The sequence below is a fragment of the Pan paniscus genome, chromosome 15 (assembly GCF_029289425.2).
Source record: "Pan paniscus chromosome 15, NHGRI_mPanPan1-v2.0_pri, whole genome shotgun sequence".
NCBI classification, from domain to species: domain Eukaryota; kingdom Metazoa; phylum Chordata; class Mammalia; order Primates; family Hominidae; genus Pan; species Pan paniscus.
The window spans coordinates 73,663,699-73,678,669 of NC_073264.2; the positions used below are offsets into that span (position 1 = coordinate 73,663,699).

The following is a 14,971-nucleotide window of genomic DNA, read 5'->3' on the forward strand; positions in this document are numbered from 1 at the left end:
GTGGGCACTCCTACTGCCTGTAGTACCGACAGAAACAGAAGTGGAGAAGTTATTTATTTCCAATGAGGTCAATAAATGCCTTTTTCATGGGGGAGAATTCCATTTTTATATATGTATTTTAAGGTGAATGCTTTAAGTTTGCAGTATTTGTCAGAATGGCATCTTAGGAGCTGATAGAAAACTCTACAGCCAAACAAGCGATTGCCTGTGCACCTTGCATGAGATGCTTCTGTAAGTGCCTGTGGTCTAAACATGCACATGAACGCATGCACTGGTGTATGCACATGTGCACAGGTGTATACACAGGTGCATGTGCTGCCTGCCTGATGTTCACCTCTGTGTTCAGTGTATGGTGTGCATATAACCATAAGCTGCAAACCTGCAAGTATCTCTGTTGCATGGATTGCATGCCCTCTGCAGCTGCGTGTGTGTCTGGGCAGGGGCTCCTCTAAAGCCACAGGTCTTCACAGTTTCAGCTGGATAAGTTATTCTTCACTTCCCTTCCTAAAAACACAATTGCCTAGTGCTGCTGGCGCAGAGTCAGAATGGCCGCTGCATTTCACCCCCGAGGTGGCTTCCTTCCAGCAGTGGGTGAGTGATCCCGGCGTTCGCACACTCTCTAATCTGTGGAATCCTTCTGCACAGAAGGTGTTCCAAAATCCAAAAGAGATGATCTGTTTGTCCATGGAATCGTCTCTGCCCACCACTCCTGTTCTCATGCCCTGGTTCCAGGGACAGTCGGCAGCACCCATTTCTTGGTGTCTCTCTTTTTTCTGCCCATTTTTTGTACCCATAGTTTTTCTCTCCTAAGAAACAAGGAGCTGAGGGGTCCAGAAATGATGCTGAGATGAGTCCCTTGTCCCAGAGGCAATGTGCAGATAACATCCTTAGATATTGACCCAGTAACTCTCCTCTCCTAGTCCCATTCCCTAGCAGAACAGGGAATACCCACTACCTTTGAAGATGCTTCTAAATCCAATAACAGCATCCTTAGGCTTCATTTCCTGGTGAAAGCTTCCATAACTCTTCCTCTGTGGGCCCTGGGCCAAATCCTGCAGGAAACATAGCAATCTCACATTTCTACACACTACACCATCAGGGGAGAAAAAAGCTGGGAAACCGCCCATCCTCTGTCCCATGGGGACCAAAAGCATCTCAGCAGCACGTGAAAAGAGCCTGTAGGGAAATAAGGTTCTCTGTAGCTAAGAGTTCCGATGACCTAAGTTTCTGTCCAGGTATCTCCTGAAAATGCTGCTTAGTCTGTTCCCTGCTGTACTTCTTCAGGTTAGGAATCCATGTCTGATAAGTGCCTGCTAAATTGCATTCCTGATAGTGAGGAAGAAAGAAATGAGCCGGCCCTCTTTGCATATGCATCCAAATGGGCATGGACATTCACTGAATTGTTATGCTTTTGTGGGGGATGAGAGGCCAGCAATTCTAGGCTCCGCCTTTTCAGCTGGCTAAACCAAGGACCCCAAGAAATGTACGTGTTTTGGGTGAATACATTCGCAAGAGATAAGTGTCCTTAGGAGGATGGAGTCAGAGTCCTCACAGGTCCTCAGGAGAATCACATACTGCCAACCAAATAACTTTCTCTTGCCGCTTTGTCCACAATATCAAGTAACTAAATTCCAGCTTCACTGTCTCCCGTAGTCATAGTCAAGGGTTACTTGAATTTCCTAGTTGGAAAAAAGTAGCATCAACTTGTTGCCAATAGCAACACAGCCATGTCCCTGTTTCCTAGAGCCTTTTGGTCTTTGCCTAATTTGGAGTGAACCAGAGCTTAGATGCCAGAGTCCATTTGGGAAGGAGGAGGAGAAGAGGAACAGGCGGGCATTAAGTGGGTCACAGGAAGGCATGCCACCGAGGGGCTTTACAGGCAGAATGCCACCCTCATTCCACTCCTGAAGCCACCAAGAATTTCCTGCAAGCTGAGAGAAGAAAGAGCAACAGGGTTGTTCCATCAGATGAGAAGAGGGAGAGAAGAGAGAGCTGGTGTGAAAAGGGGGCATTTCCACCACACAGGGATGCAGAGTAGCAGGGAAAATGGAGATGCACAACTTGGACGTGAGACCGGGGAGTCTGGACCTGGCATTCTGCCACTCATGTAGGGCTCAGCTGCTGAGTCCTTGTCTCTCCCACCATCCCTACCCAGCTCCGGATTTGTCCCTGCACAGCTGGGGGGCCATGGAGAAAGGTCCCCCATCACTCAGCAAAACTGACAGGCAGAAGTAAGTGATGAGCATGGTGAGGCCAGGGTCAGAGATGCCAGGAACACCAGCAGGGAGGGCTTCCTCCACCTGGCTGGGCACCCCGAATTATTAGGCACTTGGCCTAGAATGATTTAAAGTGGGGTTGGTTTTCATTAGAGTAAGGCCACCCTGCCTGCCCCACCTTAGAAAGGGAAACATCACACCTGCTCCTATCCTCCCTGGGGCATTTGCCATGTGTGTTCCTAGAGGCATCAGCATCAGTAACACAGGGCCACAAACAGAATGGTGGGTTCACCCAGCCTGTCCAGCAGCTACCACCTGAAATCTACATGCACCAAGCCATGGTGACCTGCACCCCAGCTCAATGCAGTAACCAAAAGCCCCTTTTGCCAGGCTTGTCAGCCAGCAGATGGCACCTCCTTTCTCTCAGGATTTCCAAATGGGATAAGGGGAAGCCCCTTCGCAGCATAGAACCTGCCTGAGATAAGCTCAAGCGTGCTCAAGAACTTAAGTTCTTTTCTCAGGGAAGTTGAGAAAATCACCCTGCATTGCCCAGAGAGGTTGCCCAGTACGGGTGGGCACAGGGGACTCCTTCATCCCTGAGTGTTTCCATCTGCCTCCTTCCTTGAGAGTGACAGCTATGTGCAAAGTAAGAGGGACATGGGTCGTGAAGGCCGACCAACTCAGCTTTGCCACTGACTAGCCATGCACTCCCAGGCAAGTTACTCAAACTCTGTTTGAGTCTGTTTCCTTGTTCGTTTAGTGGAGTTTATAGAAATGCCTAACTGGCAAGCATGTTGTGGACATAAGTAAGTGCGGGTGCTTGTAAAATGCCTCGCATGCTTGACACACAATAGTTGCTCAATGGTCCATCAGCAGGTGGCTGTTTGTTAGTAACTGTCCTCACAGCTACCTGTGTTCCTAGTGGGGGACCATTCCCACCATGCCACTGTCAAGGCCTGGGTGATTTGAAGAACAAGGCACTGGAGGAGAGAGGGTCCATGAGCTACCCGTGCCATTCCATCAAATAGGCCCATGGGAGATCAGGGGATAGGTGGGTCCTTTTACATTTAATCCAGATAGGAGAACTGGCAACTCTTCTTTTGTAGATTCAAAAACTTTAAAATATTTTAAAGCACTGGTAGTTGCCAATTATATTAGTCCATTTTCACATTGCTATAAAGAAATACCTGAGACTGGGTAATTTCTAATGAAAAGAGGTTTAATTGACTCACAGTTCCACATGGCTGGGGAAGCCTCAGGAAACTTACAATCATGGTGGAAAGGGAAGCAGTCTTACTTGGCAGCAGGCAAGAGAGAGCGAGTGTGTATTAACACAAAACCATCGGCTCTCATGAGAACTCACTCCCTATCACGAGAACAGCATGGGGGAAACCACCCCCATGATCCAATCACCTCCCACTAGTTCCCGCTCTCAACACATGGGGATTATAGGGATTACAATTCGAAGTGAGATTTGGGTTCAGACCCAGAGCCAAACCATATCACCAATACAGGATAGAGTAAGGTGTCTGAGCCTACTAGTGGTCCCAGTGACATTCTGTGGGAATTGCTTTCAGAAGACGTGACTGCTGGGTACCTCCTCCATCCCCAGTGTTTACCAGGCAGAGCCTGAGTGTTTATACCACACACAGCCTGAGTCTTTATACCACTGTACATGAGAAGGTAGGGGTCGGGGGGGCGGGGGAGTGCTGTTGCAAGAAAAAAAATCCATTACGTTTATTTTGATCAAATTTCTTATTTTTTAAACAGGTTCAGTTTTAAGTATTCATGAATGTACCATTTATTAATTCTTTAATCAGTGAATGTCTCTTTTTTGATTAATTCACTTTTCATCTATCCCTTGACTTTTTTTTAAAAATTGGGGTATTGTTTTATGTTTGTGATATAGCTTCCTATTTAAAAGGGGTCAAATAAAAAAATATTTTAAAACCATATAAAATGCCCTTAAGCCCCTGAGAGAGTTGAGGAAGGTTGCCAAGGCCCTACAAGTAACACAGACCCCAGGAATGGGTCAGCCACAGGCTCCCGCCCCTCCTCACTGCGGAAGGGTGAGAAAGACAGGAATGGCCTCTCTTCCTTCCCATGCTGCTCTGACCTACCTCTGTTGTGGAGGAACCATAACGGGTTCCATAGCCCAGTTTTTCCATTTCATATGCCCCACCTTGTTTCACAGAGTTAATAGAGGGTGATAAGAAATAGAGAATTTAAAAAGTGTTTTGAAATTATTCTAGGTTAAGTGTGGATTTTCCCACCATCCCCTGCCAGCGTTTCTCAGACATCTCAGACTGCACTCTCTCTCCCCAGTTTTAGACATCATTGAGGAAGAAGATGCCACGGAATTCTTTGCATTCCCTTTTAAAATCATTTCTTTTGCTTTGCTCAGTGGAGAAGGAGCACCAGGGGCAACAACCTTCCGGGAGTCACCCGATGAAGTCAGGCAGGCCTTTGGCTTCTCCCATCCTGCTGAACCCAAGCCAGGATCCCCTACCTTTCCACCTGGCTCTTGGGCTCCTGACCCTTATCCTCAGCAAGCCTCCCCCAACCCCACTCCAGGCCTCTAATTCCACACATATACATCCTTTATGAACTTGAGCACCATCTATTCAAAGGTGACCTTCAGGCTCCTTGAGAGCACGACTCATCTCTGGGGCCTCCACTTCTTGCCTGCTAAGTTGCATGGTGAGCTGTATTCAACAAAACACGATTTTTCATGAGCAGGGATGAAAAATGCCTGTGTGTCACACCAAAGGGATCCGTTTGCATCAATGGAGGCTAGAAATAGTGTTCCACATTAGTTCTGTTGCAAGTTCGAATTCCCCAACAGAGGAATCCAGGTTCCTCCTGTACTGGAGGGGGAAGCATTGAATTTCACCAAACCCAGGGATGGGCCCAGCAACTGAAGAAGGGTAAGGAGTGGGAAATTCCAAGGCATAGATGTCATAGCTGGGACTTTTTTTGGTCCTAATTTTTTTTTTCTTTTGAGATATAATTATGCACGGTAAAATGAACAGACCTGAAGTACATGGCTCAATGAATTTGACAAGTGTATGCACCCATGTAACGTATACCCCATCACCCTAGAAGGCTCCTTCATGTCCCTTTCCAATCAATTTCATCCTTCTCCCCCAGGGGCAACCGTGGTTGACTTCTTTCCCCCATAATAGCCTGGATTTTGATTTGGCAGACTTGAGATCTGTAACTTTGGTCTTAGTTCATCTGAGCAGATCAGCAAAAGAATCTCATCAGAAGCTCAGATGTCTTTACTCTCTTAGCATTGAAAAAGATCCTCCCTGAGCCGCTAGTGCTTGGCTCTGCTGTCCCCCAATATGCCCCAATCTGACCCCCAGGGCTACTCTCTGAGCCACAGCCCTCTTCCCAGCCAAAGAAAGAGTTTAGCATCAGTCTCCCAGGTAAGTAAGTGGCAAAAGCTCTTGGTAACCCAGATAGTGCATGCTTTGTTGATTAATATGTGGAAGTGCAATGCACAGAGCCACAGCATGTCAAGCAGCATGTTGATTTTTCTCACTGCACAAAAGGGGGCTATTCCTTTTGTGTGTTTCCTTTCAGAAACAAAGGATTCCATGACCACCTTCTTCCAGGCTCCTAGCCATCAAGATGGCCACAGAGCTGAAATGATTAATCAGAGCGGAGGGTGGGAATTGAATGTGTGGGTGTTAGTGAACCCAGCACTGAGCCCATGGTCCATGAAATTGAAGGATCCCAAATTCTATTGGATTACACTTTGCCAAATGTCTCAAAGGTGAAAAGCACTTTGTCGGTATGCAAAGCTTTGGTGTCTCTGGAATGTACCTTCTGCAGCTCAGTTCTTAATCACTGTATATTTTTTCACTTGGACAAAGGCTGCCTGCTAATAGCATTTTCAACCATCCTCAGCTGCTTCGCTCAGCTACGCCAAGGCCTCGGGCTGAGCTGGCTGCGGTTTCCTGGCACCATGATCCATTCCCAACTGACCAACACTGAGGAACATTACACATTCACACCCTGAAAAAAACCTGCTTCCTCTGTAACTATGCAAATGCCAGACACAGGCAGGCAGAATTACCATTCCCCTTCTGAAGTGGTTCCTTCAGGATCATCCAAACTGGAGACAGAGATGAGAGTAAAGAGACGGGGTAGTGCCCTGGAGGGTACAGGCAGGAGCTCCCCTCTCTCTGGGCACAGCGGATTCCTCAGGAGCTTCCTGCAAGCCTATAGGGGCATGCACTTTGGGGCAGCTCATCTCTGAACACAGGTAGCCTCTACTATCAGATTTCACTTTGATCACTGAAAACTACAGGAGTCTCAGCTCTTCAGAAGGGAAGCAGCTGCTGAGCAAGTGTGATTGCAGTATTTCTTCCCCAAAGCCCCGGGCCAGGCATCTAGCCATGCCTGCATCCTGCATGATTAACCGCCTTCCAGTCTGAGCCTGCCCTCACTCACGCGGGAGGTCACTGGGTAGCGAGTAGATTGCAGCTGGGCTGAGCTGCTTCTCAAGCCGACCTGAACCCTCATGACCTCCATCTTTAGCAGCAAGCTGGCATTTGGTAAATGCGCGAAAGCAGGAGTGGGGAGAGGGAGACAAAAATGCCAAGCAGCACCGCCTGGGTTGCTGAGGTTGGGAACAATCCCAAGGGTGGCCCCTAAGCTGGTCAGCTGCACCATCCTACCCTGAAATCCTGGGAAATAAAAGCAGTCGGGGGAAGCGAGGAGCGGGCAGTGACAGGCTGGCCACAGGTCCTTGGAGTCAGAGCGGTGAGGCTGAGCTCCAGGATTTAGTCAGGAAGAGATTAATTAGCACCTTCAAGCCCAGCCCAGCCCAGCCCATTCTGTAGAAAGGGGAAGGGTTGAGGGTATGGAAGCCTCAGGGCCAAATTCACCTAAAACAAATAGACACATAATCCTCCAGAAATAGAATCTCCAACCTCCCTCAACCCACAGTCCCCTCTCCTGCCAAAATAACCTTGTTAATAGGAATGAGGCTGCAGTGAAGGTTTGGGCAACTGGTAACCCTCACCTCCTTTGTCTCTGGGCTTTGAATGTACACATTGGCAACAGACTCTTATTCAGAAGCTTGAGTGATTTTTTTTTCCCATCCACCAGCTAAATGAGAGCCCCAAACGCTGTGGATAGCAAACTCAGAACATATATATTTGGGTACATAATGTGTGATTTGTGGCCCTGGTGAAGGAGGGATGGGAGGAGGACCTGATACTGGTGTGTGGTGGTTATCACAGCAATAAGTGGCACCTAAAAGGAAAGCAAACTTCCTTTGTGCCTTTCATAGGACAGGGATGGACATGGGTAACCGGGGGTAGGGGAGGTTTGTAAGAGCTCTCACACAAGGAGGCCCCTAGACTCAGCAGCCCCGTGTTTCCCCAGCAAGGATGCCCCACACCCCCATGTTTCCTGCCTTCAGGCCTGCCCCAGGAAGGCACATTCCCGAGTGACAAATGCCTCACACTCTATGTAAGAAAGGGCACTCAAGGAGAGTCACCGCTGGGTGTGTGCCACAGAACCCGGGGCTGGGGGGAGCCCTTGAAGGTCAGCCTCTGCCTTCTAAGAGCTATTGTTGTACCTAACCTGGTCTAGACAAAGGAGTAGTCATTCTTAGTGATTTTTCAAAGACTGACACCATAACCCTCTTGGATTTTTTAAAAATCTGATTAAAAACTCCTTAGCCAAGTATAAATGTATCCTGCTGCAGGCTAAGTTTAGTGCACTTGAAGATTCAGATAAGGTGGCTGATGGGGTGATTTTGTGGACGTGCGTGTGTGTGTGTTTTTAAGATGGGGAGAAAAAAATGAAAAGTTTTGTCTCACTAGTGAAAACGGGGAGTGAAAGCAATGGGGAGGAAAAAGGTCAAGGAGAGGTAGGGAAAGGCAGACTTTCTGACAGCTCCTGAGGGCAATTTCATTTTTGGTCAAACTCCCATCTATAGCACCAGAATTCTCAAAGTCAGGCTGGCCATGCCTCTCCGTGGAGATCTAAGCCAGATGCCACATTGTCCTGTATCCAGCAAATCCACAGCCCGTGTTGTTTATTAGATAAACCCGTTATCCATCAATTCATCAATCAGCAGGTTTATTGAGGACCCTACCAGGCTTCACAAACCTGATCAATTTTTTAAATTACATCTAGCTTACACGCAGCCAAGCCCAGTAAACAAGACGAGCCCTCACACCCCACTTGGAAATGAACATGAGGAATCGCTGGTCCTTGCAATCTCACGGCCAAACACTGCAGCCCATGCTGACGAGCTATCACGTGCTGCCCTTCACAGATGGCGGTGGTGTCGCTGACCCACTGTCAATAATACGGGTTTGGAGTGCTTTCCCAGACACAGTGATCAATCTGCCTGGGTCTAGCCATACTGTCCTCTAAAGCCCTGTGCAATGATGCGGATTTCTAAAGAGGGTGAGCTGGAGAACGGGCACACACTATGTAAGGGCAATAAGCAAAGCGACGGAGCCTCGCTCGTACCCCTCACCCTCCTCCTGGTGCCCAGTCGCAACTCTCCTCCTAGATCAGGGGCTTCTCCGCCATCTCTCCAGGGCACATGCACAACGGGACTCTCCTGGCACCTCTATGGCTGATGCACCAGGCCTCATGATCCAGTTCACTGTTTTAGTTTTTGAGAAGAACTGCCACATGGGTTATAGTTGAAGGGCTTGTAGGCTTTCCTGGTATGGGGTCATCAAACTCTGCCTCTGGGTGCCACAGATGGGAAGCCAAGAACATAGGAGACAGCAGGAGTGCACTGCCCTGGGGCCTACAGTGGCTCTGAGCCCCAGCAAATGCCCCCTACTTTCATGGTCCCAGAACTGGTCATCAAGAGGACTCAAGGTCTTTGTGTCTACCCTGCATTCCAAACAGGACTCTGCCTTCTTAAGACTAGTTCATTCATTAGCTTCTGATCAGCCAGATCCTTAGCCACCCTCTATTTGAGTCAAGCCCCCGTCCCTGATCTCAGTACACCCCAAGTCCACCTTTTCCTCCCCCACGTGAACAAAATCAATTTCAGGGCAGCCCACCGGCATTAAAAATTGCTCTACCTAAAGGTTTAAATACCTGGTTTTTGGTAAGTAAAATTCCCATACCACAAAAAGAGTACCAACAACACACCCTCATAAGGGGACCCTCCAGGACTCCCTGAACCTTCCCTGGAGCCCTGGTTTCTCCAGCTGTCCAAAGTTAAGGCTCCCATATACCTAGAGATCAAATATCAAGATGGTCAGTTGGGTTGGTTGGTCGTTTGGCCTACATGGCTCATGCAACAATTAATTCACCTGTCTGGCTCTCTGTCTCTGTCCCTCTGTGTGTGCGCCTGTGCGTGCCTCTCTGTCGCTGTCTCTCTGCAGGGAAAGTCGCTGGCGGGCAAGCGCCTCACGGGCCTGATGCAGTCCTCCTGACCGTTCCTACCGCAGGTCCAGGGCCTGGGCCCGCGGACCCCACAGGCAGGCGGCGGCGCTCCACATCTGCGGACAGAGTTTCCTTACGAGGAGACTTGGTCACTGTGAAGGAGAAAGAGTGAGGGCAATGAAGGGCGATGGTGGGGAGACTCGGTGGGTGAATGGGGAGACCAGAAAGAAAGAGTCCACAGAGCCTGGGCTGGGCCCGGTGGAGGCTCCTGTTTACAGCCCTCTCTTCTTTGTACAGTTGTATTCCAACACTCCACTCGCTAAGAGGCCCTGATCCCAGCTCATTCAGGGGAGAACACGTCGTGGGGTTCCTGTCACGACTATCACTTGAGATTATATTATTATCCTCACTCCCTCGCTGTCTGGAGAGGGTCACACCTTCTGGCAAATTCAAGAGGCATGAGTGGACCGAGAGCACATCCAGTATTTGCATCACCTCCCTGGCACCTCCCATAGTTACAGCCACTACATCCCTACCGCCGCCTGTCATCCCTCACGTCTCTGTGGCCACCTGGGTGTCACTGCCAGCACCAGGCACTGCTTTCACGTAAAATGTCCAAATCACATCTTCAGCAAGAAAGCAACCTCACGGATTGCCCCGCCTCAAGGTCTTTCCACCCTCTTTGAGATCAACGTTCGGAGAGGTCCCCGCCAGCCCGGTGGCTGCCCTCAGGTCCCGTCACATGTCTCAAGGGTCCAGCGTTCGAGGAAGCACTGTTGTAGATGACAGAGCTTTTTGTTTCACAGCTGCGGGGATTCTGCTGACCATCTTTTAGAAAATTATTTCATAATTTATTCTGGCTTTGCCCCCTTGCTCCTTGGTTTATTCCCTCATGTTTTACTCAAAATAAACATGGCCATGAACTCAGGGGCCATTGGGATTCTCCCCTCTGGCAGCCCCAGGTGGGAGCTGGGAGGGTCCCCAGCCCAGGAGGTGGCTGGATTGCAGGGCTGGCAGCCCCCACGTGGTGGCATCCTGACAGGCATGGTGAGACCCTTGCTGGGTCAGGTCTCCTTTGTGTGTGAAGCTGGGGCAGAGTATGCTACGAAGGGACCAGGCCAGGCCACAGGGCTCTCCTCCCAGTCTTTATCTGAAGGCCCAGCCAAAGCACCCCTCTAAACCGGTCACCTAGGGGAAATGCAAAAACCTGCAAAAGATCCACCTGTATTCCCTCTGTGTGTGTGTCAAAATGACCATTTGCCAACCTGGCTGTGAGGTAATGTATGTAAAGCACCGAGTCAGGTGCCTGATACGCAGTAGGTGCTTAGCAAACGGTAGCTAATACTATCATCATTGTCATTGTTATTGTGACACCCATGAGCCCACAGACAGAGCTGTATTAAGTAACCTGTTTTTGAATCCAGACATTCACTCCCCCACTTGCTATGACTATCCTCCTTTGATCTATTTTTGGTCATAGGTAAAAAAAAAATCTCTCTTGGGAGCATATAAACAAAAAACGTAGAAGCAATAAAGCGATCGCTGGTATTTCTTTTCTCATGCAGCCAAATTCACCAGCTGGTGACCAAAGGCTCAGATGCTTGCTTATTTGCAGACCCGGCCTCCTGGGTGCTCCCCAGTGACCCATCTTTCCACCCCACCACCTCCAAGTCCTGTCTATGTCTGCTTCCACACAGCCCTGTCCCCAGGGCACCAGCCTTCTGTCCCTCACAGCAGTGCCATCACGGGCATTAGGAGTCTTCGTTATGTTGTATCCTTGTGAGTTCTTGACTACCATGCCCAAGTTTCCCCCACTGGCAATGGTTCCTCTCTTGGAGGTACAGTGGAAACCAGAGAGATGACAGATGTTGAGTCCTCAGTGTCTCAGAGGCAGCAATTCTTGCTGGACACCTGCACATGCTCAGCACAGAGGCTGGTACTTTGGAGGCACTAACCACTTGATGAGTAAATCAATGGCATAAAGCCCCATTCCAAGTTATGGGGTCTTTTGACAGGCCCCTTTCATCCTCTTTCTCTTTGTATAAACCTCATGTTTCAGAACAAAATTACAGTCTAAGTTCATTTGCCCCCAGCCTTGCCCAAGGATCCCCAGGCTGTGCTGACCCCTAGGCATAGGGCAAAGGGTGTTCCCAAGCAGCAGGCACCTCAGTGCCCTCAGTTATCCAGGGCAAGGGGCCTGGCTGCCCCCTGCTCCTCCCCATGATGCAGGGGCTTTCTAAGCCAGGCTGCAGACAGGGCAGGGTTGGCTTCTTGGCCATTCCCTCTGTGCCCCCTTCTCCTTCTGACTGGTCTCACCCTGGAGATCCCCAGAGGATCTGACCAGAGCCAGGTGGACTGTGGCCCTGAGATGGAGCTGGCTGCAGGCTTACAAGCACCTCTGGGGACATCCAGAGGGGAGGGTCAGTAAGCACAATGGAGCTAGGGAGACTTCAGATGGACTCAAACCCAGAGCAATAACACTCTCACACCACCCCACAGCTAAGGCACCCATGTTCCCCAGTAGATCAAGCCAGAAGCTTTGCAAGAAGGGAGTAGAACGAGGCTGCCTATCCAAGGTCCATCTACCACGCAGAACTTGGTCATGCAAGTACATTTGGAAAATCTGGTCTTGGCCCGTCGCCCATTGGCCTGGTCTACACAGCCAAAAATTCAGACTAGATTAGATGTTTGCAGGCAATTCTGTAGCAAAGCAAATTCCCCTACCCCGTCCTTCCCCCTAGAAGCTGCCTTAGCCTCCTTGACTGGGTGTGGTCTCTGGGCCTAGGACTCCTCCCTATGAGGAAAAGTGCTCTCCAGCCACATCTTGGCAGCCCCACAACCACAGCATCAGGGCAGCTGCAGCAAGTGACCACCCACCCGTCGGGTTAGATACACAAGGCACCAGGCACTGGCATCTGACTAAAATAACCTTTCCCTACATGGGAAGAGGAAAGCTTGTAGGCTGGCACATATAAACGTCCAGCCGCAGCCAGATGGCCTGAACTAAGCAGCAGGAACTCTCTGGGCTGGGGAGGAGCCTCCTGCCCTTCTAGAAAGTGACGCGTCAGCATTGTTCTCCTGGGAAGGTGTTGCTATACCCCAGGAACAAAGCAGGGCCCAACTGCCAGTGCAGTCAGCTGGGCCTGCGCTCCAGGCTCACCACCGCTAAGTGGTCAGGTACCGGGCCAGCATCCTGGGAGGGACCTCTTGCGACTCTGAGTTGCAGCTTGGACTAGCTGAACACATGGGGACATGCTCCAGGGGCTTCTTCCCTGGCAGGATTCCTGGAATTTCAAACTACCTCACCAACAGGATGCTGAACCAGGAGCCTGCCACCCAACTGGCCCCCTTGGTGATTGTGGAAGGTGATGTTTTTCCTAAAATGCATCCCTCCTGTTCTGCTCCATATACATGTGCTTCAAAAACCACCACCAGGAAAGCCTTCCCAGAAGAGGGAAAGGATTAAGGGCTCTCTTCCTTTGGGCCCTGCAGAATGTATTGGAGGGAGGTGTTGCTGCAAGGTCCAGGAGCTGGGAAACTCTGGGCTCGGGGGGAGATAATGCACCACCAGCCTCAAAAAGGAGCTGCCCAAGTTGAATATGTAGCAAAGACCATGGGATAAGTTGAATAGTGGCCAGATGAATCACTAATAACTCACCATGGGACCCTCTGAAGAGAGGCCTGTGCTTGTGTAACCATAGCAACAGCAGATGCCAGCAACCTACTCATTAGTACCACCCAGTGATAAGGCATCCCCTGGGCTAGACCCAGGGGCCATAAAGTAGCAAAGTAGCAAATGTAGCAATAAAGGGCCCGGGTCTATACGGGGACAGGGTCCAAATGACCAGGACTTGGCCCTCTCCCCAGCCCCGATGAGGGCTCAGAGCCAGCTACTGTCAGCTGTCTGGGGAGGGAAGGCCCTGCTCCATACCAGGGGTCCCTGTTCTATACTCTAAGCCCACTCACCGCATGATCACGGACTCATCGGAATGGCCTCCTCTTAGTGCATGTGGTTCTCTTTAGTTTATTTTTCTGGAATTTGGGGATTGGACCCCAGAACCAAACATGCTGGTACAGTCTAAAAATAAATGACTTGAACCCACTTCAATCCAGCTAACTCTGTGTGGCTCCTTGGTTTGGGGGTTCGTTGGGCAGGATGTACCTCTAGAAAAATCGACCACCCCTCCCCACACCCCACCCTTCCCCATTATCACACACACACACACACACACACACACACACACACACACATCTGTTTCCTTCTCACTCCCAACCAGGCTGCCAGGCAGCACAGAAAAACCAGATCTCTGGGGCATTGGACTCATCCTGGTAGGTAGAGACAGTGGTGTCACCATAAGGCTGAAGTCCCTGACTCTGCCAGGGTCTCCTTGGCTGGGGGGTTCTCCAGACCCCATTGTCTGTACTCAGGTGCAAAACCCTGTGGCTGCTCTGACACCCTCTTGAATAAGATCCCAGGGTCAAAGTCTGCTGCATACAGACGGTGCTTCTTACACGGAGTCTCGGTTTCCTGAGCGACAGACAGTTGCACTTCCCACTAACGCCAAAGCAGCTGGACTCTGAGAGCCTGAGCATCAGGCTGACAAGAGGAGGACGAGCGCAAGGTAAAAAGGCAGTGCTATTGTACTGCAATCCCTCTATTAATGAGAAAGCCAACACCTAGCTGCATACTTCAGTGGCAGAAATTTTGCTCCTAAAGGTAGAAATGATTTCAGAGGCATGAAAATGGGACTCCAGTCACAGCTAGAAGGGAACCAACTCATCTTTCAATCCCTGGGCCACCCCCTTGTGCAGGATTTTCTGCCCCACAGAGTTAAGATCAAGTCACATCTGCCTCAGGTCCATAACATGTCCCACCTCACGTCCTGGTCCATCCCCAAAAGAGCCTGTCCTCTTTCACCATGGCCACCACCTCCAGGGAACCCAAGCTGTGCCTGCCTTCTCAGCTGGACCATCTGGCTTAGTTCCAGAATCTTTGCTTATCGGGCTGTTGCTGTGCATGCACTCTAGCCTGACCGCCACGAGCAGGGCTCTGCTTTCAGGTCCAGAATCAAGATGGAGATTTGAGGCTACCAGTTATAACACAAAAAGCTGTGCCGGTCCAAGAATGAGAGCCATCCTGACAGCTGCCTCTCTCCCTACACCCTTCTGGGGACCTGTGGCATAACAGGCATGAAGCTGTCCTCTCCTTTGCTGCCAGCCTCCAATTGTTCATTGATCCCAGCCTCTGAGGAACCACCAGGGCCTCTGATGAGTGTCTCTGATCCTAGAACTTTTCCTGGGATGTGGCAACCTTCAAACCCAAGTAGTTCTCTGAGAGGCATATCCCCTCCTGGGCCCACAGAGCTCTGTCCAGC

General features: G+C 50.1%; 1 protein-coding gene across 19 annotated transcripts in view; it reads left to right on the forward strand.

The window, feature by feature from the left end:
- RGS6 (regulator of G protein signaling 6) overlaps positions 1–13,708 on the forward strand; it is a 635,028-nt gene extending 621,320 nt beyond the window's left edge. For 11 of the 19 annotated variants that reach the window (XM_057299747.2, XM_057299745.1, XM_057299748.1 and 8 more), the window contains one exon: positions 9,596–13,708. In XM_057299747.2, the coding sequence (XP_057155730.1) occupies positions 9,596–9,646 (51 nt within the window). In that variant the 3' untranslated portion in view covers positions 9,647–13,708. Of the gene's footprint in view, positions 1–524; positions 592–9,595 lie in introns of all 19 variants that reach the window. The other 8 variants (XM_057299740.2, XM_057299741.1, XM_063596296.1 and 5 more) reach the window with 1 other exon arrangement.
- Positions 13,709–14,971: the final 1,263 nt, after the last annotated feature.